The following is a 23,208-nucleotide window of genomic DNA, read 5'->3' as shown; positions in this document are numbered from 1 at the left end:
CCATGGAAACACCAAATACACTTTAATATATTACGCGTTTTATTAGACAGATGAGCAACTGTTTGGATACAGTACATTCATCAACAGAAAACTAATCATTGTTATATAGCTAAACTCAGTTAGTCTTTTTGTTTAAATCTTGTTTTCTTGATTTACCACGAGTGCCATTTTTACAACCCAACATCAATCTAGCTCTCTGCACTGTGCAAAAAGTGTCTCATATAGTCACCGCCGAGCGAACACACAGTAGCATTATAACAACTTTCAACACTCAAATGCATCTAATATGATAAAACAGCGCTATGTTACCCCACATATACGCATGACCAAAAGAAACGGACTGCGGCATAATAAAAGCTCTACTGCTCTTGAGCCATGTGTCATGCTTGTCTCTCATTAGCAATCGCTCCAGCGGCCTTGTTCCGCTCCAGTGGCTTTCGTATCATTAATAAATCTTTAATACTGTAATGTAGTGATCCACTGGAGGCAAGTTTGTAGAACCCAAGTGCAGTTTATTCAAAGATCCAAAACATAAAACAAAATACAAAACAAAGACTTGGCATGGCATGGCATGGTGTGGCGTGGCATGGCATGGCTTGGCAAAACATGAACCTCACAGACAGTGGTTACACAACCAAAATACAAGACAAAGACACATGGCAAACATGAGGGCTTAAATACACAGACTAATGACAAGACAAGGGACACCTGTGAACAATGATCAGACAATAAACCAATGACAAGACACATGGCAGGATCACATGGCAAACAGGGAATCACATGACAAGACACAGAAACATGACAAAGACAAACCAAAACATGACAGATCCCCCCCTCTAAGGCCGGCTCCCGACGCCCAACAAAACCAAAACCAAACATAAGTTGAGGAGGGTGGCTGAGTGGAGGAGGTCTTGGAGGAGGGATGGTGGGCCAGGCCCGTGCAGGGGGACAGGCCTGGACTGTGGCATGACATGGGTGGACCTGGGTCGTGGCATGGCGTGGGCGGACCTGGCAGGCTATGAAGTCTCCAGGGTGGCATCAGCAGTTCAGAGGGCCAGGGCGGACACGACAGTTCAGGGGGCCAGGGCCCCTGGCTTGGTGGGTACTGTGGGGTTGCAGGGCTCCTCGTCCGTATTTGTATTGTCTTTGTATTGAATAAGCGACCCCTAGCAGTGAAAAATTACATAGTGTGCCTTGAAGTTGTTGTAATGATCAACATTATTATGTCAACAGAACTCTACAAAATAATGTTTGCAACTTAAAATGTTTAATTAAAACAATAAATTAGAGTTTTTAACTTGCAACCATGCATTTATTTAAGTTGTGGTAACAGGTCCCCTGAATTACTTTTTAGAGTGATTCTGTCACAAGAGAGAAACACAAGATCCAGTTGCGAATGAAAAGGCAGTTTATTAAGTAAACAGAAAAGATCAAGGCAGGATGGACTGATAAGTTTCTAGGGAATCAGAAATATATTTCTCCATGGCCTCCCTCTCCGGAGCAGAAAGGGAGTATAATCAGCCCTTAGGCGGAGACGTACCTGCCAATAAGTCTATAGCAGGACGTCGTAAGGATGATGCGGAGGAAGATAAGCAGCTCGAGACTTGCTGAACACTTCCTTCAGGTCAAGGTACTCGCTGGGCACGTTAGACATGTTCGCCTGTTCATCCTGCAACACAGAACAAGACACAGAAGAACTAACACCAAACAGACGCATGACAATTCTCGCTCCAAGACATTGTTTTGACGCCAGTTTATGTGAGGGTTGTGGAGTGTGAGCCAGGGTTGACCCAAGACAACAGGAGCAAAAGCAGAGCCAATTAACAAAAAATGAATCTCCTCCATGTGGTTGCCTCATGTGATGAGACTCACCGGTCCGGTAGTGTGTGATGGATGACAGAGGTTGTCCACCCAGTGCATTAACGGAGATGGAATGAGGGAGTAGAACCACCGGAATCTTGAGTTAGTGGGCCAGGACTAGGTCCATGAAATTACCTTCCGCCCACTAAGGCATCACAAAGATGATGCGTAGCAGCCCATTGCAGTCTGACCGGGAGGAGAGTGGCAGATAGAGAGGATTTTTCCAAGAAAATGCCACCCATCAGTAACCTCTTACCTACTGACGGGCCTTGACTTTTACGGGACACTTCACTGCAATGTGTCCCACAGCTCCACAATAGAGACACAGTCCTTGTGTCCTGCATCGCTCCTTCTCCTCCCGGGAAAGATGAGCTCTACCCACCTGCATGGGTTCAAAATGAAAGCCACTTTTGACTCCTCAGTGGGGAATTATGTATGCTGTAGAGCAAAAAACAGTGAACATTTTGTCAAAAATGCATGGCATAATTGAGGCTCACCAGAATAGGCAGCTGGTGGTGGCAGTCGAGGTTCCATAATGCAAGCGGAGCAGTATGCGGGTGGAACAGCAGGTGGTGGGTTGGGCACAGGGCACAGTGGGCACCTGGGCAGGTTCGGTCCTTTGATGTTGTAGCTGGGTGGTCAAGTCCGAAACCTGCACTACCAAGGCCTGAACTGCACGACCCGTTGCCATGATCTGATCCTCTTGATGTTCCAAACGAGCATTGTTATTAGTCAGAATGTCTCTTAGTTCAGCAGCATTCGCTGGATCCATAATGGTCAGATTGTTCTGTCACAGGAGAGATACACAAGATCCAGTTGCTAATGAAAAGGCAGTTTATTAAGTAAACGAGGCAGGATAGACTGATGCAGAGGTACAGGTCGGAGTTCAGGTCTTGGCAGCGAGGAGACTGCAATGGGCTGAAGTCCGATGATCCCTGTAGAGATCAACCAATCGTGAACAGAGCAGATAGTCCAAAATTAGAGCAGGCAGGTAACACAGGAACTGGAGACAGAGAACCACTGACAGGGCAAGGAGACAAAACATGAACCTCAGAACGATCTGACAATGAACACGACAAACACAAGACTACTGGACACATTAACTCATTGTCATTCTGCAACAACTGCGGCTGATCTGATAGCTCGTCGGCGCAGTTGGTAACTAAGCGACGCTGATAGGCAATCAGACCAGGACAGGACACACAAACATGAACAGGCAAACCTGCGAACCGTGACAGATACTTTTAATAAATCAATACTACCAATTTCTGTTCATAAAAAAGTTTGAAAACAAGCGGCTTTGTTTTAATTACAGCAGAAATAACAATATCTTAGCCTATATAGTGGGGAATATTGTAATAGTGGGGATCTTTGAGTCAAAAAGGCTGAGAACCACTGAAATAGATGAAAAACATGTTGTAGACATATTAATAAAGAAAAATACTATGGATATGGAGGTAAATGGCTAGCGTCAACTGTCTGGTTACCAGCATTCTTCAAAATATATTCCTTTGTGTTCAGCAGAAGAAAGAACTATTCATTTTGGATGAACTATCCCTTTAAAGTTTTGTCAGTAAAAAATGCAATGGAGCCCGTCCTCTCAAATTCTAGTCTTGTGTTTGACTCCATCTTAGTCGAGTCTAAGTCAAGACTGAGTATGTGTAACAGAATGTGTAACAAGATCAAAGACATTTTAACAGAGTGTGTTTAACTTAGAAATTAGACATTAGAAATTATTTGATACAGGAATTAAATTCATATCATACATGACCTGCACTATATGTCTCTGTGTACAAATATAAATGATTTACAACAATGAGTAATCAATTGGAAAAATCCACATTTCACATCTGGGTTGTAATTTAATTTGCACCTGGCATCTGTTAATAAAGATGCAACTTTCTGTAAAATTAGTCAATGAAATATCAATCAAATGTAAACAAAGCTTTTTGTTCACCGTTATAATGGAAATGGCAATCAAAAGTTCAGTGATTAATTAGTTCCTTCCAGGCAATCTGGTAAGGCTGTAATAGAGCTCCATAAGGTCATTAAGGCCATATCAAGCTGTTCCCACTATTGCTCGCAGGCCTATTGTTGTGCTTGACAACAAGTGACTTGTAACAATAACAGATTGCCTTAAATAACCTTTAATCAGAGACCAGTTACTATAACTGCTTTAGGTTTCGTTTTTCATCTGGTAACTTGTTATATGATTGGTAGTTTGAGTTATCTTAAGTTGCTGAATGACTGACAAACCAACATGTGGGTTTTAAACTCTTGATTTCTCTTGAGCTAACACCAGCAAATTACCCCCAGCAGTGACCACAAAAAATATTATGATAATGATATATATATATATATATATATATATATATATATATAGATTTCTGTTGCAGAATGATTGCATTTTGCTGCTATGGATAAACTCAACATCTACATCCTGTATTTTATTAGATCAGAAAAAGCCCCTGACATCAGATAGGAAATCAGCTTAATCTATTTTCAACACTGTTCTGCTCTTCTTAAATTGACATACAATCCTATATGTGATGTGTTTTTAATATATATTTTTACATTTTCGAAAAGCTTCTTTGAAATCATCATCTCGTAAAACATTTTATCCATCATTCAAACTCTCAGTTTAACCGCAAAATAAAACAAACATTGCGATTATGTGAAGCATTATCTAAAATAATCTCACTATTTCATAATGTTATTTATTTTAGACGTATAGGTTCCCTTGTAAAATAGTTTGTAGGCTATCACAACAAAACTTTGCACACAGCCCCCCTTAGGCTATATTGTGCGGTCAGCTTCTTGGTTTATGCAAATCGACTTTATGACGCATGACGCTCAATGGGACACACGCTTAGCGTGTTAATGCAAGATGCAACGTGAATGATGTTTGGTGAGTGATGACTTATGGATGCGTTAGACAAGTGTTTACAAGCAGCTAAGTGAAGCAAAAAGCTTGACTCTAGTTTATCATCTAAAAATATTTGTGGTCTGAGCTTTGAGTTTAATGACTCAGAATTAATATCTCTTTGAATGTTTGTCTATGGTTTGGGGGATTTTTTGTGTTTTGACACTGGGGAAGTTTACTCTGAAGTAAAAATACAGCAGATGTCTAATATGAGGCAGTGCCACACTTTCATATTACATTCAAGTTGATATTCTAATATAATGACCTAACAACTTTAATTTGTAGCCTATTAAAAACGATCCACAGAAACGTATGCATTGCAACTCGAGTGCGTTCACACACAACGCGTTTTTTTTGTTGCTTTTTTTGCTTTTAAAAACAGGAGAATAAGAATTAGAATTTAAAAATTAAAGTTTATTTAAGTTTAACTTGAGAGCTCGTTTTTACGCGAAGGCAAAATTCAAACACGTGAGTGTAGCTAGTGTTTGTTTATAGACTGGGAAGCAGCATTTGAATGGATAAAGGGATAATTCTGTAATCATTTACTCACCCTCAGATTGTTCCAAACCTGTATAAATGCATTTGTTCTGTTGTACACAAAGGAAGATATTTATAAGAATGTGGGAGACTGAACAGTTCTGGGGCACAATTGACTTCCATAGTATTGTTGTTCCTACTATGGGAGTCAATGTTGCCCCAAAGCGGTCTGGTTACAAACTTTCTTCAAAATATCTTCCTTGTGTTCAGCAGAACAAAGACATTAGGTTAAGAAATTAAATATACAGGTTTGCAACAACTTGAGGGTGAGTAAATGATGACAGAATTTTCCTTTTGGGTGAACTATCTCTTTAATATGTGTAAGGATTCTATCTATATCTCTGTCACAGCTGCACTTTAAAAACTGCCAATGTCAGCCAAAGTTGAAACATTTAGCTGAACATGTCAAGTTATTGCGAATTTAAACTTTCATAATTGGCCACTGACTCACTGGGAGAAAAAAAAAATTACCATATGCGGTTCTTTGCATTTAGGGAAATTAGTCTGGTGGAAGAGAAATATATTTGTCATGTTTTAATGTCATTACTTTACTCCTTTACCTCTATTGGGGAATTTTTTCTCTCATAAAAGGATTATATTGATTTCAAAACTTGCATATGTAGCCTATATCTGTGCATGATCTGTATTTCAATCGACAAAAAAAAAATGTTTCTATTATTTTTTAACTCAGCATTTTTTATTATCCTGTGGCCGGATGAGTCAGTCATCTCATTTTTTTTCTTCAAGACTGGTAAAAAAAATTTAAGGCCATTACACAAAAAGGTAGATTGGTCTCATTAGAATCTGAAAAGTAAGAGCCCTAATAAATTTACTAGCTGGTCAGCCTAGTTCTTAACACAGTCTTTTGTTTATGCAACTGGTCCCTGTGTTCCCAGGCAACATACTAGTGTTGTTTATTGCTAGATGGCAGGTGCCATACCTCTAACAGTAAATGTCAGGAACTTTAAATGTTATCAGGAAGAAAAACAAACAGTAGGCAATCCCCGTAATAATCCCTAAACACGATAGTTCTCTTGAAATTCTCTGAGACCGGGTAGAACATTTTCCTAAACCTCAATATCATTTACAGACATGCAAAGGATGCTGTGTGTTTACTTCCCTGAAAAAGACACATGCGTGTGTTTGTCTATGCAGATATTATTATCTGGAATGACTGATATTTTATTACACATGCTGCTGCTTCTTTCAGGTTAGTCAAGCTGTGTTATTGGATGTACAGTTAGAGCCAGACTGAAACCTCAAGCATAAAAGCATAACATTTTTCTTTGACTGATCTGATTGAAATTCTTCCATGGACATATAAGGAAGCTGTTCAGCTGTATTATGTAATATTTTCTTGGTATTGTATTTACAGATCGGATATAGGAAGCATTGTTTTGCAGCTTCCTTTATATGACTTTAGTTATTATGTTTCTTTATAGTAACAGTCAAGATGCAGCACACCTCGTGCACAGAGGACCGGATCCAGCACGCTCTGGAGAGATGCCTGGATGGACTCCGGCCATCAGAAAGCCTGGCGCAATCCTGGAACGGTAAGGCTTTACCCTCTGCTGCTGATGATGATGGGTCGCTGTTGGTTGACATCACAGTTTTTCATTTCTTTCTTTTTTTACTTCTGTATGTTTTCTCATTGGGTTTCAATTGAGCTTATTTCACTGATAGGGATATAGGCATGATTTGGCATTTGGGTTGGCCTGCTGGCTAATTGTAAATTGGATTTTCAGTGTTAATTCATGCAAATAATTAAGTGACAACAATCTTCTCTTTTTTTGTCTTCACCTAATAATTTAGTACATGCATATTGTGACAAATACACCTCTGATGGGCATGTTTTTATTTTATTTTGTTTTGATATTTTTTTGGGGGAGCATAGAGTACAAAATATAGACAATTAGATATACTCATACGATTACCCTAATAAATATATATATATATATATATATATATATATATATATATATATATATATATATATATATATATATATATATATAACCACGTCATTGCTTATTATATTATTTATACATATTTTTTCCATCAAATCGGTGGTGCAACCAAGTAATGTGATGCAGACAACATTCAGAAACAAAACTAAACAGGAAATAATATTATAGAGAGAGACCCCTACAGATCATCATGACTTTGTGTCAAGAAGTCTTTTAAAATATCACATAAATAACATGTTTGATAACATATTTTCCTTGCTTTATCATAAAAGAGTCCATCTTTATCTTTTATGATAAAGCAAGGAAAATATGTTACGTCCCGGCACCTGCACCTGATTGTAGCATTTATTTGTGTGAACAAAACGAAACGCTACTTTTCCACTATAAAAGCAGTTTTTAACTAAATGGCCTCAAAGATAGCATAATACACAGCTGTGATATAATAACATATTGGGATAGTTGAATTAGGCCTTATTTGTTTTATATTTCTCTGTTTTGCAAAGGTCATGAATATAATCTTCATTAGTTGTGTATTTGCCTTGGTCGGTGTTTTTATATACTAGGAAACTGGTTTTTGAATGAAGACAAAAAAAGATAACACCCATCACATTTACTGATAAACATTGTTATAATGTTGTTTGTGTAAAATGTTCTGCGTAGTGTGACACTGTTGATAGATTCAGAAAAAATATGTTATTCTCAGAGTCTGTTCTAAAGGAAATGTATTATTTTACACCTTCAGCAGTTTTTAACTAAATGGCCTCAAAGATGGCATGATACATAGCTGTGATATACTATCATATTGGGAGAGTTGAATTAGGCCTGATTTGTTTTTATTTCTCTGTTTTGCAAAGGGCATGAATAGAATCTTTATCAGTTTTGTATTTGCCTTGGTTGGTGATTTTATGAACCAGGAAACTCGTTTTTGTATTAAGACAAAAAAAAAGATCACACCCGTCACATTTACTGATAAACGTTGTTATAATGTTGTTTCTGCATAGTGTGACACTGTTGATAGATTCAGAAAAAAAGATGTTATTCTCAGAGTCTGTTGTAAAGGAAATGTATTATTTGACACCTTCAGTTGAGCAGGAAGCTGAGATGCATTTTGTCCTTCGAATAAAGTAGAATTGGTATCAGTCACTGCAGATCTGTAGGAAAGCTTTGAATGCTCAGCTCTGCATTGTTCATGTTCTAAATATATGAGGTTCTGAGGTTACACCCAGTTCTATCACTAAACCATTATGATCTGTTTACGCTGTTGCTCTCAATTTGTACACCGCAGTGAGTATGTTCTCAGAATTCTAACCAAAACTGCACATCACTGTTTAGAGCAGGGTTCACCAATCTCGGTCCTGGAGGGCCGCTGTCCTGCAGAGTTTAGCTCCAACCCCAATTAAACACACCTGAACCAGCTAATCAAGGTCTCACTAGGTATACTAGAAACTTTCAAACAGGTGTGTTGGAGCTGGTTGGAGCTATACTCTTCTGGACAGCGGCCCTCCAGGACCGAGATTGGTGAACCCTGGTTTAGAGCAGGGAACCCGTTGGCCCTAAACAGCAGAGATTTCAGGGCAATACTCAGTATCGTGTAATTAACCAGTCCTTTCCTGTCTGATGTGTGTGTTCTTTATGTGTGCTTGACTCATTTGGTGGTGACCGGGTTGTGGAGTGCCTGTGGTTACATGCATGCTATGAGGGACTTGTTTACCAATATCATCATCATCTGAAGTATAAGTCTCACATTTGTGCCTGTTTCACAGTTAGGGTTCTTATATGTGCATATCTATGTTTGTGTGTTTGTGCAGCTGGTTGGTGTATGAACCGCTGGAGTCTAGAAGAGCTGTTAAAGAGAGACCCAGAGAACTTTCTCATTCTGCTGCAGCAAATTCTCAGAAAAGCCAGAGAGGTGAGTACGCATGTAAACACACAGCTAACTGAACAGAATACTACACCCGCATAGATGTGATAGTTTCTGTCACGTTTGTGCACTGTCTTTCCATACCCTCTGTGTTGAGATCTCTATGCCCCCTTGTGGGCTCTGCAGGATGTGACAGATAAGATCTAATCTATGCAAAGAAATTGGTGGTGTTTATAATTAAATTAAAGGTACACTATGTAAAAAAAAATTAATGTACAAAATTAACAACATTTAAATAAGGAATCAGTACATTATCAGTCCTTATTCCAAAATGTATTTTTGTCTTAGCCTGATTCACTATGGTAAGCCTATTATAAGTGTTTATTTTTTTAGACCTGACTAAATTGCGTACATGCGTCACACACCTGCGCGTGTCTCGTCATATCTGTAAATAGAGAAAAGATGCTCCAGCTACTTTGACGTGTATATGGTGTGGGAGTGGCATAGGTTAGTTGTCACAATGAGCGAGAAGGTTGACATTGAGCACGCTAAATCTCGAACCTCCGGGTTTTCGGAATCACCCGAAAAACGCAGACAAGAGGAGAGTCTGCTGGCAAAAAGAGAATGTGTCAGAGCTCGCAATAAAACGAGAATCAAAAATGGCTTAACTTTTTGAAGATTGCGAGAACTGAGGGATATTAAAGGGATAGTTCACCCAAAAATGAAAATTAGCCAATGATTTACTCACCCTCAAGTCATCCTAGGTGTATATGACATTCTTTTTTCAGACAAATACAATCAGAGTTATATTAAAAAATGTCCTGGCTCCTCAAAGCTGTATAATGGCAGTGAATGGCCGTTTCTGTTTTGAAGTCCATAAAAGTGCATCCATCCATCATAAAAGTGCTCCACACGGCTCTGGGGGGTTAATAAAGACCTTCTGAAGCGAAACGATGAGTTTGTGTAAGAAAAACTTTCTAAAGTAAAATAACTAGCTTCCGGCCAAACGAACATATGGATTCGACTTAACTGTAAAGCGCAACTGATGCGAGTAATGCGACTTACTGCTGATATTTACGCTACGCCATGAAGCACTACGCTACTTCCGACGTCATAAGTTTTGTAAGTTGCGCTTTAGGCGTAAGCAGACTGCAAATGTTCGTTTGGCCGGAAGCTAGACTTTTACTTTGTAACGTGTTAAATATGAATATTTTTCTTACACAAACTCATCGCTTCGCTTCAGAAGGTCTTTATTAACCCCCCAGAGCCGTGTTGAGAACTTTTATGATGGATTGATGCACTTTTATGGACTTCAAAACAGAAACGGCCTTTTTAATATAACTCCGATTGTATTCGTCTGAAAGAATAATGTCATATACACATTAGGATGATTTGAGGGTGAGTAAATCATGGGCTAATTTTCATTTTCAACTATCCCTTTAAATGTTGTAAAAGCGAGGAGATGGTGTTTTTATTACTCAACAGGTGAGTAAGGTATTTTATTGAACAGATAAATCACCAAATGCAGAGTTCATTGTAAAGCATTATCTATTGTGAAGGGTCGTATTCACCCGCACGGTCATGCAGAGCCGAAGCACGACCAAAACAATGTTCTTCTACAAAATGCATGCAGTTTTGTTTTTTAAACAAAGAGGGCCAAAAGTTACATAGTGTACCTTTAAGTTTAGCAAATTGTATTTATTTAAAATTATTTTAGATTAAAGATGTGATCAAGAATACAGAGTAAGTTTGTCTATAGGTGGTATGTAAAGGTGGTGATGCTGTATATCTTTCTCTGCTGTTTTAGATTCAACAGGACTGTCATTACGAGCTTGTGGCCCCCTTGGCTCTCATGTTTGAGTCCACACTCCTGCAGGTAAAGTGTCCTGGACACTGAGTTGATCATTCTGGAACAAATTTACCAAAGCCTTGTAATCAGAAACTAGGAATTACTTCTGTTTTGTAGAATTTGTTTGTGTGTTCTTTGTAATTTCCTCACTGGGTTTCAGTTGAGCTAATGTCCCTCACAGGGATATAGACAGGATTTGCTTTCTGGGTGGGGCTATTAACATATTTTAAATTGACTTCTCCGTTTTAATTCACACAAATAATTAATACGCATACAACTCAGTGACGCAACACTCATCTTTTGTATATCTAATATAAAAAAAATGAAAATAAAAATACATATAAAAGCAATTCATACATACAGTGACTTAAAAACACATCTTCTATGATGTGGATGTTCTTAATGTTTTTTTTTTTATGTTTTAATTTTTTGGGGGGGCATGTATCACACAACTATCCTAATATTCTAATGATAGAAAAAACTTGAACCTTATTGTCTTCTCATTTTGGTTGTTTCAAACCTGTATGAATTTATTTCACACAAAATATGATATTTTGAAGAATGAATCTTGGGGGTGAGTAAATTATGCCAGAATTTTTAAGTGAACTATTCCTATTTGGCATAATCTTTTATTATTATATTTTAGCTTCACTGCTTATTAATACTAGAATTTTTCTTTACCCAGAAGCTGATGTTAATGAAATCACATGAAGTCTTTTTTCTCTTTGCAGGTGCCTTTTTGTCCATCTAATGGAGAGATTCTGACAGAAGCTTGTGAAGTGTTTCATGGCTTCCTAGCGTGGCCTGAACCCTACTGCAGTGTGTGTCGTAGCCTGCTCTCCACCTTACATCAAGAGCTTAGAGCTCCAGGTAGCACATTGACATCAATACACTCAAGATAAACCATCAGGCAACTGACTGCCTTAGTAAGGACCAGCTAGTTAACCTTGTCCCAATCTGCTAATTCATCATTTTAATCAAGAAAAAAGTGATGTAACATACTGCCCCTCAGTGGTTTCAAGAAGCATTGCATTTATCCTACACTTGTTTTTCCGTTTCAAGAGCACTAGTAGTACCTTAAAGATTACTTAACGCACACTCTAACGTCAGTACATTCACTATGAAGTTGATTTGTTACATAATGTTAAAATCTGATGAAATAATGTGTTCTTGTGTTGTGTGTGTTTGCCTGAATCAGGAATTTCATACCACAGACTGGTAAGAGAGGAACAAGGCCTTGCCGTCTCCAGTCAGCGTTCTAAGATCATGTGAGTGTGTTTCCACAGAAGCAGGAGGAAATCCTGTTGTGTCAGTTATTGCTCAGCCCTTTGTGGTTGCAGTCTTCACCTCTCGCTTCCTGTGTCAGTTCTTGGATATCCAGAATTTAATTGTCATATTATACAGTACGTCTTTTTTAGCATGACATTATGACATTGGCCACAATATCGCAAAAATTGCCCTGCTAACAGTAAGATTTGTTATGAGTATCTTAACAAATCCTTTTCTATGTGAAATTTAATCTTTGTGTTCACTGACAAAAACGTGCACCATGTTTTTTGGACAGGGCAGCATAGTAATACCATGCTTTTTTATTATGAAGTACCCTGTAAATACCATGGTATATAAATATCGTAATTATTCAGCACCATGGTATAATTCAGTGGTTCTCAACTGGTAGGTCATGTGTTGCATGTCTGTTTCGAAAAAAATAAAGTATAAAGTCGGCAACACCTAAGCTCCAAAATTATCAAAAATATTTATTTTCAAGACAACTATCGCATAGCGTATGTGATGTTTTGAGCACGCAGGCTCTTCATCAGAGTTTTATAATAGTTTTACTTGCAAAAGGTGAAATTCACTTTATGTGAGATTACTTGGAAGTTAGAATCAGGGGTGACTTCATTTGAAACACTGCTAAACATTTATCAGATTCTGACTTTGAATGACTTGCAACAACATAAGAGGATACAAGTTGATTCCTTTTCAGTGCCTTGGTGACGATGAGTTGGCACAGGTCCTGTCCTCAGTGAGTGACCTTCTAGAGTCTGCAGCGGCCATGACAGATATAGCTAAAGCTCGAGAACATGTGGAGATGTTCTGCGTGCTCGAAACGTCACATACGCTATGCGATAGTTGTCTTGAAAATAAATATTATTTTTGATAATTTTGGAGCTTAGGTGTTGCCGACTTTATACTTTAATTTTTACTTGTTGTTTTTTAGTCGAGCACCCTTTTGAGACTGATGTGCGTGCTTTTGTTTCATTTTTCTATGTCTGTTTCGAAAACAATACTTAATGAAAGTAATAAAATATGAAATAAAATAAGATGAAAAGAAACTTGATGTTGAAATCAAAAATTTGTGCATCCACTAATGCACTACCATTCAAAAGATTGAGGGTTTTTCTTTTAAAGAAATTAATACTTTATTTCAGCAAGCATGCATTGCATTGTTACAGCGCAACTGTTCTCAACATTGATAAAATAAAAAATGTTTCTTGAGAACCAAATCAGCATATTAGAATAATTTCTGAAAGATCATGTGACACTGAAGACTGGAGTAATGATTCTGAAAATATCCGCTTTGCCATCACAGGAATAAATTAAATTTTAATTATAATATTTAATTTAATAATCTTACATAAAGTGAATTTTACCTTTTGCAAGCATGTCACTTTGTAAAAAAAAAAAAAAGAGTACGGCCTGTAGACTTAACACTTAATACGCACGCACATTAAGTGTTTTCACAAATTCGAGTTTTTGTATTTTACACGGAGACTATACCGTTTAACCCCGTTTTCAAAAGTGTGCATTTTCAGGCCCCCAAAACGGCGTTGTCGTGTAAATGGATGGCCAAAATGCATAAAGAGTTTTCAGTTTTTAGCTGAAAACAGTGTTGTGTAAACGGCCCCATAAAAAAACACATTCGACCCAAACTTTTGTACGGTAGTGTAGCTAGGGCAAGTGTCTAGCTGAGTTTAGCTCAAACCCTAACCAAACACAACGAACAAATTAATTAAGGTGTGACTTAAATTAAGCTTATCTGTGGCCACGACTGCTGTGTTTGCTCAGTGTTTCTGCTTCACTACAGTGATGTTTTCTGATGTTTTTTTCTGTTGCAGTACGGTGTTGTTGATGAACCCGGCTGAGGTGCCTGCTGAGTTCCTGTCTGTGGCGGAGCAGCTCAGTGGAGCAGAGGTCTCACAGAGAGAGAGTAGCGTTACACTCATTAAACACAGCTTCCAGGCAGTGCTGGGAACTAAATACCCACTACAGTCCATCAGCGGTGCTCTGCAGGTACACCTCACATGACAAGATGTTTGCTGTTTTTATGGGCTCCAAAAGTCTTGAGTTGATACAGAGTGAATGTGTGCATCAGATTATGATTGAGTGTGTGTAAAGTTTGGGCGTATCACTCTGCGGGAGTCAGGACATGTGTGATCTGCTGGGGTTGGTTGGTTGATATGGATGGGTGATCAAATGACTCATATGTGGGTGGGTTGGTGGGTGGCTAATGGAGAATAAATAGACGGGTTGAGTGGGAGTAATGGAGGGGGAAATCTTGTTATAATAGTTTTACTTGCAAAAGGTGAAATTCACTTTATGTGAGATTACTTGGAAGTTAGAATCAGGGGTGACTTCATTTGAAACACTGCTAAACATTTATCAGATTCTGACTTTGAATGACTTGCAACAACATGACTAAGTTGATTCCTTTTCAGTGCCTTGGTGACGATGAGTTGGCACAGGTCCTGTCCTCAGTGAGTGACCTTCTAGAGTCTGCAGCGGCCATGACAGATATAGCTAAAGCTCGAGAACATGTGGAGAGTGGCCTGGAGGCACTGCGTGAAAAACTTGACATACCAGCCTTCAATGGCACGATGTCAGATGGTACAGTCTCACTTCCTATTTCTAGCCCACCTCACAAATTCCATTTTTCTTTCTAAATCAGTGGTTCTCAACCAGGGGACGGGGCCCACTAGGGGGGCTTAGCAAACTTCCATGGGGCCTTAAAATTATTTAAATTTAGTTATATTAACATAATCTTAATTTAAATGCTTTCATTATACCATCAATTACCATTCACTAGCTATCAAGTATATGAATGAAGAAAAATATACTGTATAATACACACATAGATTATGCTGCATCATAGACTATCTGGCCAAAGTATGTGGACACCCTCTATTTAAAGCATGTGGCTATTTCAGCCAACATCTCAACAAACATTTTAGTAGAATAGCCCCTTTTTTGTTGCAGAATGACAATGCGCCTGTTAATAGAGCGAGGTTCATATTGAAACGATTTACGGAGTATGATGGGGAAGAACATGACTGGCTTGCGCAAAGACCAATCCCACTGACCACCTGTGAGATGAATTGGAACCTCAGCTGCAAACCACGCATAATCACCTTATATTCTGTTGACTGAATAGGATCAAATCCTTGTAGCCATGTTTCCCAGAAGAATGGAAACTGTTATAGCAAACTCCCTATTAAAGCCAATGGCTTTGAAATATGTGGGCATCCACATACTTTTGGCCATTTGAATTTGTGGTCTACATCCTATAGGGTTTCATGGTTGTTGCTTGGTTACATACTACTCTATTTGTCTGGGCAGCAGTAGTACATATTACCTGGTTCCAACTCTTAGAAACTTAACCAAGATGGATGGCCATCATGAAGCAATAAAGCTGATGGCATGATTTTTCGGTTTGGGAAACAGTGGTGTGTTGGGTTTGGAGTGGGCTGGTGATTAATGAGAAAGACTTTGTTGTGTTTGTGTCACTAGGGGTTCTTCAGACGCTCAGCCTTCCAGCAGCCAAATGCTACACCTTCCATTGGGACAAGGATAATTTCGGTAGGACACAGAATATTCAAGCCAGTCCCATTTTTTTCTGCTTATTCAAACATTTGTTTGGCTGTTTTGGAATTATAAACATTATAAGATTGATTTCCAGTCGCTTTGATTTAGTTTAAAATATCATTAAGGGGGTTCTCCAGCTAATAATGACCCTCTGAGCCATGTTTTTCCATCTTGTTTTTTGCTAGATGTTCTAAACGACCTTTTAGACATAGAGTCTGAATTGACCTTGTCTCAAACATCTGAGGGCATGGAGGAGGAGGATGATGTAGACAATGTCGACGTGGAAGATGATGAATATGATGTCTTGGAGGAGGGGTTTGTATCAAATGGTTGCGTTGACTATCGTGCCTCAACCTTCTCCACTGTCTCCTCCCTTTCCACTGCCTCCAAAGACTCCATGTTCTCCACGGTGTCGATCGCTTCCTCCGAATACTCTCCCCTCTCCACGCTTTCATACTCATCTCAAGCTTCGGGTACAGACAGTGACTTCTGTGAGGACGCAGAAGAGGACAGTCTTAGTACAGCATATGCGTCCAAGACCAAAACCACTGCACGACTTTCCAAGTGCCTCTCACGACTCTTCAAACCTCGCAGCAACAACTCTCTCTGTCGAGCCAAGAGCCTGGGCACCCCTGAGGCTAAAGAATTAGTGATCGTCCGCTCTAAGAGATCCAATTCTCTGCCACAGCAGGTGCGGCTGCGGAACTCTGATTTCGGGTTACCAGTGCCCCCTGCCCCCCTCTCGCAGCTGCAATACGTTTGCTACAGGAGAAGACCCATTCTGAGTAGCGATGAGGAGGAAGGGCCAACAGGGGCCACTACGCTCAGAGTGGTGGTGTTTGGGGCAGATCATGTGGCAGGGAGGGTTGCCCGTGCCTATGGCAGTCTAAGGAAAAGAGAGAGAGACTGTCCGCACCTCACCAAAGCTTTCAGGATGAAGTTTTTCTTTGTGCCTGTACGGAGGGATACAACTCCTGCCAACTCTTCGTTGAGGAACTCTGGTTCTTCTCTGCAGCTCTCAGCAAGTCCACTGAAATCAGCCATCTCTAGCATTGTGAGTGAAATTACAACACTGATGCTTTGGTTTTTTCATGTACACTAAGGTATGCGTATAGTGACGTGTAGGGCTGGGTATCGAGTTCGATACTTTTTAGGCACTGACCGAATTGCCTCAATATACACTATACTGCCGTGTCAGCATTGCGGCGAGCTTTATGCGTGTGCTTGAGCGCGAGGCATATATTCCGGCATAAATGAGTCTTTGAGTCTGTAAAAAAAGTCAACAAACTGAAAAAATAAAACTAAAGATTTTTTTAGTACGCAATGTCTTACGTAAAACTTTTTAACGATACCCAGCCCTAGTGAAGTGTGTAAAATAATTGTGTCATCAGCATAATATGCATTTTGCATTCATTAACTGGTCCACACAGCGTGTTGTCAAGTCCAAAATAAATTAAAGAGACGCCACAACAACAATAAACTCCCACATTGATGAGCAATTGCAATTTTAGTTTAAAAAAACAACAAAATGTTATCCGGAGAGAAATAGTGCAGACATTGGACAACGATAAAACTAATACGCTTGTCTACCACCTGTGTTCGCACACACTATCAAGTGGGTGTATATTAAGAAAGGCTATGCTTTCAGCTATGTCCAGAAGTTTTTGCTTCAAAACTGAAGCATGCATTGGGCTTTAGGTTTTATTCTTCAGGCTTAAGTGACTGACTGCAAAAATCTCATCAATTTGGACAGGTGCATACACACTGCAGCCAAATTTTCACTTCTCTTCTCAAGTGCTAATTCCTATTCGGTACACAGAATTTTACTGGCATGACAACACATTCAACCACCAAATTCACTTATGAAAAATTAGGTAGTAACAGCTGAATTTGCTTTAAATCTGCAAAGTGTGTACAGAACCAGTTTTTACCATAGCTCTCACCAGCCCTGCAGTAAATGCAGTTACTAAATTCACTATGATGAAAAGTAGCAAACACCAAACTGCTTATACTGTTGCCATTCGTGTTTCTTGCTTGCAGCCACATGGCATGGCTGTAATTATCACTGCGTCAATCATTACAGTTTCACATGTGGTTCCTGTATTCCAGACACACTTGAATCACCAATTTAGGAGATTTTTACTTCCACATTTAAGTGTGGTTATCTCTCTCAGATCCTTTAGTGTGTATGGGCCACATTGCTTAATTGGATATCAAACCACATCTCTGATGGTGTTAATCTGGTCTAGATGGTATCCCAGCCTCGCTAAAATATTCTGGTCTCTCTTGATGGTTTTAGTGTGAATTTGGGATTTTTTTTTTTTTTCCAGAAGGTCATGCTGGCACCATTTAAAGACAAACTTAGCCAGGTTTGAAGACAGCTAGACTTAAACTAACCTAAGGTTTCATTAGGCATATGTATGTAAATTTTTGCTACTGGTCTAAGCTAAGCTAATAAAGTCCAACACTACTTGTACACACTTTGAAGTCAAAACAAAGATGATTTCTTTTTCATTCAATTGTTAGTCCAGACATTCACATGTAAGATTTTGATACAGAAACATTGGTATTAATTTATCAACAGGATCTCAGTGTGAATGGGACGGAGGACAGCACTAATGACATAGCTAATCTGCTGGGAATGCTGGATCCCTGGTATGAGCGGAACACTCTGAGCCTGCTGGACCTGCCCGTTAATGTGTTGTGCCAGGTGATACTCTCACGACTACACAAACTCATTCACATGAACAGAGAATGCATTCATATCCAAATAATCAGTAACAAGAACAAACATCAGTAAACCTTTTATTATATGGCAAGCAGTTTTTGGCAGGGTCACACACGCACACAAAAAAACCCACATCCCATAAAGCCATTCATATGAGGAACTTGTGTGTGTGAAAGTGTGTTTTGTATTGTTTTGATTATCACCATGCCCCCCCTACCCCCGCCCCATATCAAATGACTGATGAACAATGTATTTACATCAAATGTTCTTGCCTTAACAGCAAACATCAAAGATTGACTCAGACTTGTCCGAGGGCGCTGCTGAGGGGCGTTTACCAATATTTGCTGACCTGGTGCTCCATTACTGCCGCCTTGCCGCCCGTCCTGCCCTCATTCAGCTCTATCAAGCAGAGGTGAATAAAAACCATTTCCATTTCCTCCAGCCATTTCCTCATTCTGTGGCAGTTCCAGTCAAAGACTTTAAAGTTGTACCATAAAAAGTTAATAAATATATAGACTTTTAAGTTATAAATCTATTATATATTATAGCCTGTCGGGAAATGTGTGGAGCATCTTTCTCCAATGGGTTCTGTTTTTGTTTTTTGTTTTTAATAAACTGTACATTCATTCAAATTTGTTAGCTTCACTGCAGAAATTGTTTAAAACATGCTCGTGACATCTACATACATTTTTAGATGTTTCTTGGTGTTAACTATTGACTATAATATTTCATTCATCTTTTCTGGACTATTTTGTAACTTGTCTTGCATCTTTTACAACCATAATGCAATCCAATAGTTTCACAATCGTTTTATTCCTATTCTTGACTATAGTTGACACTAGCTGGAGGAGAGAGACGGACTGAAGTGTTTATTCATTCTCTGGAGCTGGGCCACACAGCTGGTACAAGAGCCATCAAGGCCATGGGTAAGTGTGAACAAACAACAAGATATAATTTCAGATATTTGTTTCTATGAATGGCCAATTGCTTAGTATGCTATCCTTTCAGAAACTTCTTTTTTTCCATGGGTATATTAAAGCAATCACCAGGACAATTTTCCTTTCTAAGCAATTATATACAAATGAGCCAAACCATTATGACCACCTGCCTAATATGCTATTGGTAGACTCTAAAAGACCCCCTGAAGGTGTCCTGTGGTATCTGGCACCAAGACGTTAGCAGGAGATACTTCAAGTCCTGTAGGTTGCAAGGAGGAGCCGCCATAGATTGAACTTGTTGGTCTAGCACATACTTCAGATGGTCAATTGGATTGAGATTTGGGGAATTTGGAGGCCATAGCAACAATTTGAACACACTTTTAAGGGGTGTACATGGTCTGCGACAATGTTTCGTTAGGTGGCGTGTCAAATTTACATACACATGAATGTCTGACCCAGGGTTTCCCAGCAGAACATTGCCCAGAGCATCACACTTCCTACCTCTATCGGCTTGTCGTTGTCCCACAGCGCAAATGTCCATGTGATGTAAAAGAAAACGGACTCATCGGACCAGACCACCTTCTTCAATTGCTCCAAGGTCCAGTTCTGCAGCTGATTGGTTGCGGCTACTCAACCCTATACGCAGAAGAGTGTGATGCACTGTGTGTTGTGACGCATCCCTCCCAGTGCCATCTTCAACATTTTGTGTGACTAGCACTACAGTAGACCTTCTGTTGGCTCAGACCAGACGTGATAGTCTGCGTTGCCCTCGTGCATAGGTGAGCCTTGCTGTTTATGGTTTGTCAATCCTCGGACCACTGTTGGTAAATTCTTACCACTGTTGACTTGGAGCAACCACAAGCCTTGTCGTTTCAGAGATATTCTGATCCAGTCTTCCCCCCCCTTGTCAAAGTCGCTCAGATCTTTATTCCTGCCATTTTCTCCTGCATTCAACGGATTGATTATGAGAACTAATTTGTTTGCTTACCATCTAATCTACCCATTCCTTAATATGTGACCTTGCTAGGAGATGACCAATGATGTTATTTGCATCACCTGTGACTGGTCATAATTATTTTGGCATGTACGTGCTCACTGTTTACACTGTTTACTTCTGTTTCTTTGCTATCTTGCAACCCTGTACAATCACCCTTCCATAATTCAGCCTGCGTATGGAGGTCAAAGCGGCGCATGACAGTGTATTGAATCGCTGACACGAGTCATGCGAAAGGGCTTTTTAGTGCGTGTATTGCTCTTTACACGTTGTCATTGTGCAGCACGCTGTTATCTGCATAATTAACTGAAATATTTTTTGGGGTAGTAGCAGATCTTCGCTTCTCAAAAGATATTTTTGAGCAACGGAAGCAGCTTTAAATTCAGACTAATCAAAAAATGTTTATGCATCATGGAAAAAAAAGGAAGAAGAACTTTTCGGATCCTGTTGTAATAGCTGTATCGTGTTTTGCTGTAGTTAAGGTGACTAACTTGACTTCTTTTCTAAGGAATCAAATATTTTTATTATTTTGCAGGTGCTGCCAGTAAGAGATTTGGCATTGATGGAGACCGTGAGGCTGTTCCTTTGTCACTGGAAGTGACTTACAACAGAGTAAGACGAACCATTCCAGTGTTTTGATTAGTTTCAAATGACATTCCATTTTCATTTTAATGCAAGTAATCCCATTTTCATTTACCCTCTCTCTTTTTTTGCCTTTACTTTCAGATACATGTCAGTGGTAGAAGTCAGAAGACGATGTCAGAAAAGTCCTGCACCTCCATAAACCTGTTAAAAGCCTGCAGGAATCCTGAGGAACTAGGTAGAAAATAACATTGACCTCAGTATAGACAGAACTTTTTAAAACATATTTTAATTAGGAATGTTAATTGTTTAAATTTAAATTTATTGAAATGATGAATGAAATGATTGATATGCTTATGAACTGTAAAATCACTGTTGCACCCTAAAAAAGGAGTGCATCACTGTATATACACAGTAAAAATCCCATTCATTTTCACCATAGGGGAATTAACTTTTAATGATAACTTTAAAGACAGACCTACTGTGAGCTACAAGGTTTTAATCAATTGTATATGCTTTTGTTGAAGCCATCAATTATTTTAACTTATTTATTAAATAATCGTGTTTAACTGCAGAGTATACACATACAGTACTATACATATGTTTCCAATAGTTATGAATATAAATATTTGCTTGTACTGCACTCAAATGCTGCAAAAATGATTTTTTTTTTGCAGTTCTGATTGTTAGTGCATGTAAATCCAAATCAACCAAATCACAAGTGCTTCATTTATTTCTTTTTCTTTAGATTCTAAAATGGAGTGCCTTCATTTGACAATGACAGAAGTTCTGAAGAGACAAAACTCTAAATCAAAGAAAGGCTACAATCAGGTGAGCAGGAAGGAAGTATGGGAGAAAACTAAGCTGCGGTTTAAACAACCCGAAACAAACTTAGTGAAAACACCTTCAGTTACTTTCTCGTGTGGTTTCTGCAGCAATGTGTAGCAGCCGACAAACAACATTTTTTTTACCAAGAGCAAACATTTCGGTTTTTATTTACCTGTCTCTTTACCGGTTTACACGACATGGCTGTTGTTTTTACACCCTTGTGTCTTTGGTGTCAGTTGCACTTTCATTTTTACAGTGCCAGTGGTTACTCTTTGGTTCAGTTACACCACACACTGACTGTACTCAATCTTGTTTTGTTATCGATTGAATAAAAAATATACTGTTTGTTACAAATGAAATAAATAAATGAAACATAGATTATATTGAGTATGAAAATACACATATATCCTTTTCAGAGCTCTTTTATTCTTGCATAGATTGTTCAAATGTTTATGAATGTTAAAGTTATTTGGGAGATTCAAGTTACGGTATTTTAATGTTTTATTCAGATAATGTTGTTTGTATTCCAGCAACTGACCACCACACAAGTAAAAGTGGATAAGGTTCAGGTTAGCGGAACTTGCAACACCACCTTTGCAGTTTGTCTGGACCAAGATGAGAAGAAAATTTTGCAGAGTGTGACCAGGTACAGTTTGTTTTTGTTGGCTTTTTATGCTTAAGTTTGGCTAAAAAGAAAATATATTTATTTCCTTCCCAGCAGTGGTAGATAGACGAGTAAGACAAGCGTTTACATATTTATACTTTTGCTGGAGTAATCTACTTTAATTACTGCGTCCAGTATGCATGTATGCATATTAGTGCTGTCAAAATAATGCATTAACTCATGCGATTAATTTCAGTTTAACGCGTTAAAAGTATAATAAAAAAATCCTGTCATCCTTTTCTTACAATATTATCACGCTCTTATTCATGCATATGCTTTTAAACCATTCAAGCACAATAAGACACAAAAGAGAACGCAGTGCTGTACTGATCCTGTGAATCTCCTGTCTGTGTAACACACACGACTCGTGCGCACAGATAGCCGCTTCAGATATCGCTTGAACGGACAAAAACACTTCAAATAATGCAAAAATGTCGAGTATTAAATTTCTGTATATATCCTAGGTGTTAATGACCTACCTGAAATCTTAAAGCACTGTTTACAAGGTTACATGGGTCAAAAACATTTTGCATTTTTGACAGGGCAAGCAAAAATCTGAACTTGTCTGACTGGGCCAGTAGAAAAAATGTTGCCCTGATATATTGAAGGGTACA

The 23,208-nt window shown here is 38.8% G+C and overlaps 1 protein-coding gene across 1 annotated transcript in view; it reads left to right on the top strand.

Annotated features, from left to right (window-relative positions):
- pik3r5 (phosphoinositide-3-kinase, regulatory subunit 5) overlaps positions 1 to 23,208 on the top strand; it is a 34,185-nt gene that overhangs the window by 6,000 nt on the left and 4,977 nt on the right. Inside the window, exons 2-17 of the mRNA XM_084128032.1 lie at positions 6,763 to 6,873; positions 9,096 to 9,196; positions 10,956 to 11,024; positions 11,729 to 11,867; positions 12,196 to 12,265; positions 14,117 to 14,291; positions 14,717 to 14,885; positions 15,786 to 15,854; positions 16,046 to 16,914; positions 18,445 to 18,570; positions 18,869 to 19,000; positions 19,421 to 19,514; positions 21,056 to 21,132; positions 21,247 to 21,340; positions 21,851 to 21,933; positions 22,461 to 22,576. Of these exons, the coding sequence (XP_083984158.1) occupies positions 6,774 to 6,873; positions 9,096 to 9,196; positions 10,956 to 11,024; positions 11,729 to 11,867; positions 12,196 to 12,265; positions 14,117 to 14,291; positions 14,717 to 14,885; positions 15,786 to 15,854; positions 16,046 to 16,914; positions 18,445 to 18,570; positions 18,869 to 19,000; positions 19,421 to 19,514; positions 21,056 to 21,132; positions 21,247 to 21,340; positions 21,851 to 21,933; positions 22,461 to 22,576 (2,483 nt within the window). The 5' untranslated portion in view covers positions 6,763 to 6,773. The remainder of the gene's footprint in view (positions 1 to 6,762; positions 6,874 to 9,095; positions 9,197 to 10,955; positions 11,025 to 11,728; positions 11,868 to 12,195; positions 12,266 to 14,116; positions 14,292 to 14,716; positions 14,886 to 15,785; positions 15,855 to 16,045; positions 16,915 to 18,444; positions 18,571 to 18,868; positions 19,001 to 19,420; positions 19,515 to 21,055; positions 21,133 to 21,246; positions 21,341 to 21,850; positions 21,934 to 22,460; positions 22,577 to 23,208) is intronic.

This window comes from Abramis brama (assembly GCF_963993115.1).
Source record: "Abramis brama genome assembly, chromosome: 11".
NCBI classification, from domain to species: Eukaryota; Metazoa; Chordata; class Actinopteri; order Cypriniformes; family Leuciscidae; genus Abramis; species Abramis brama.
Note: the sequence above shows the minus strand (reverse complement) of the source record. Positions and strands in the feature narration are given on the sequence as shown.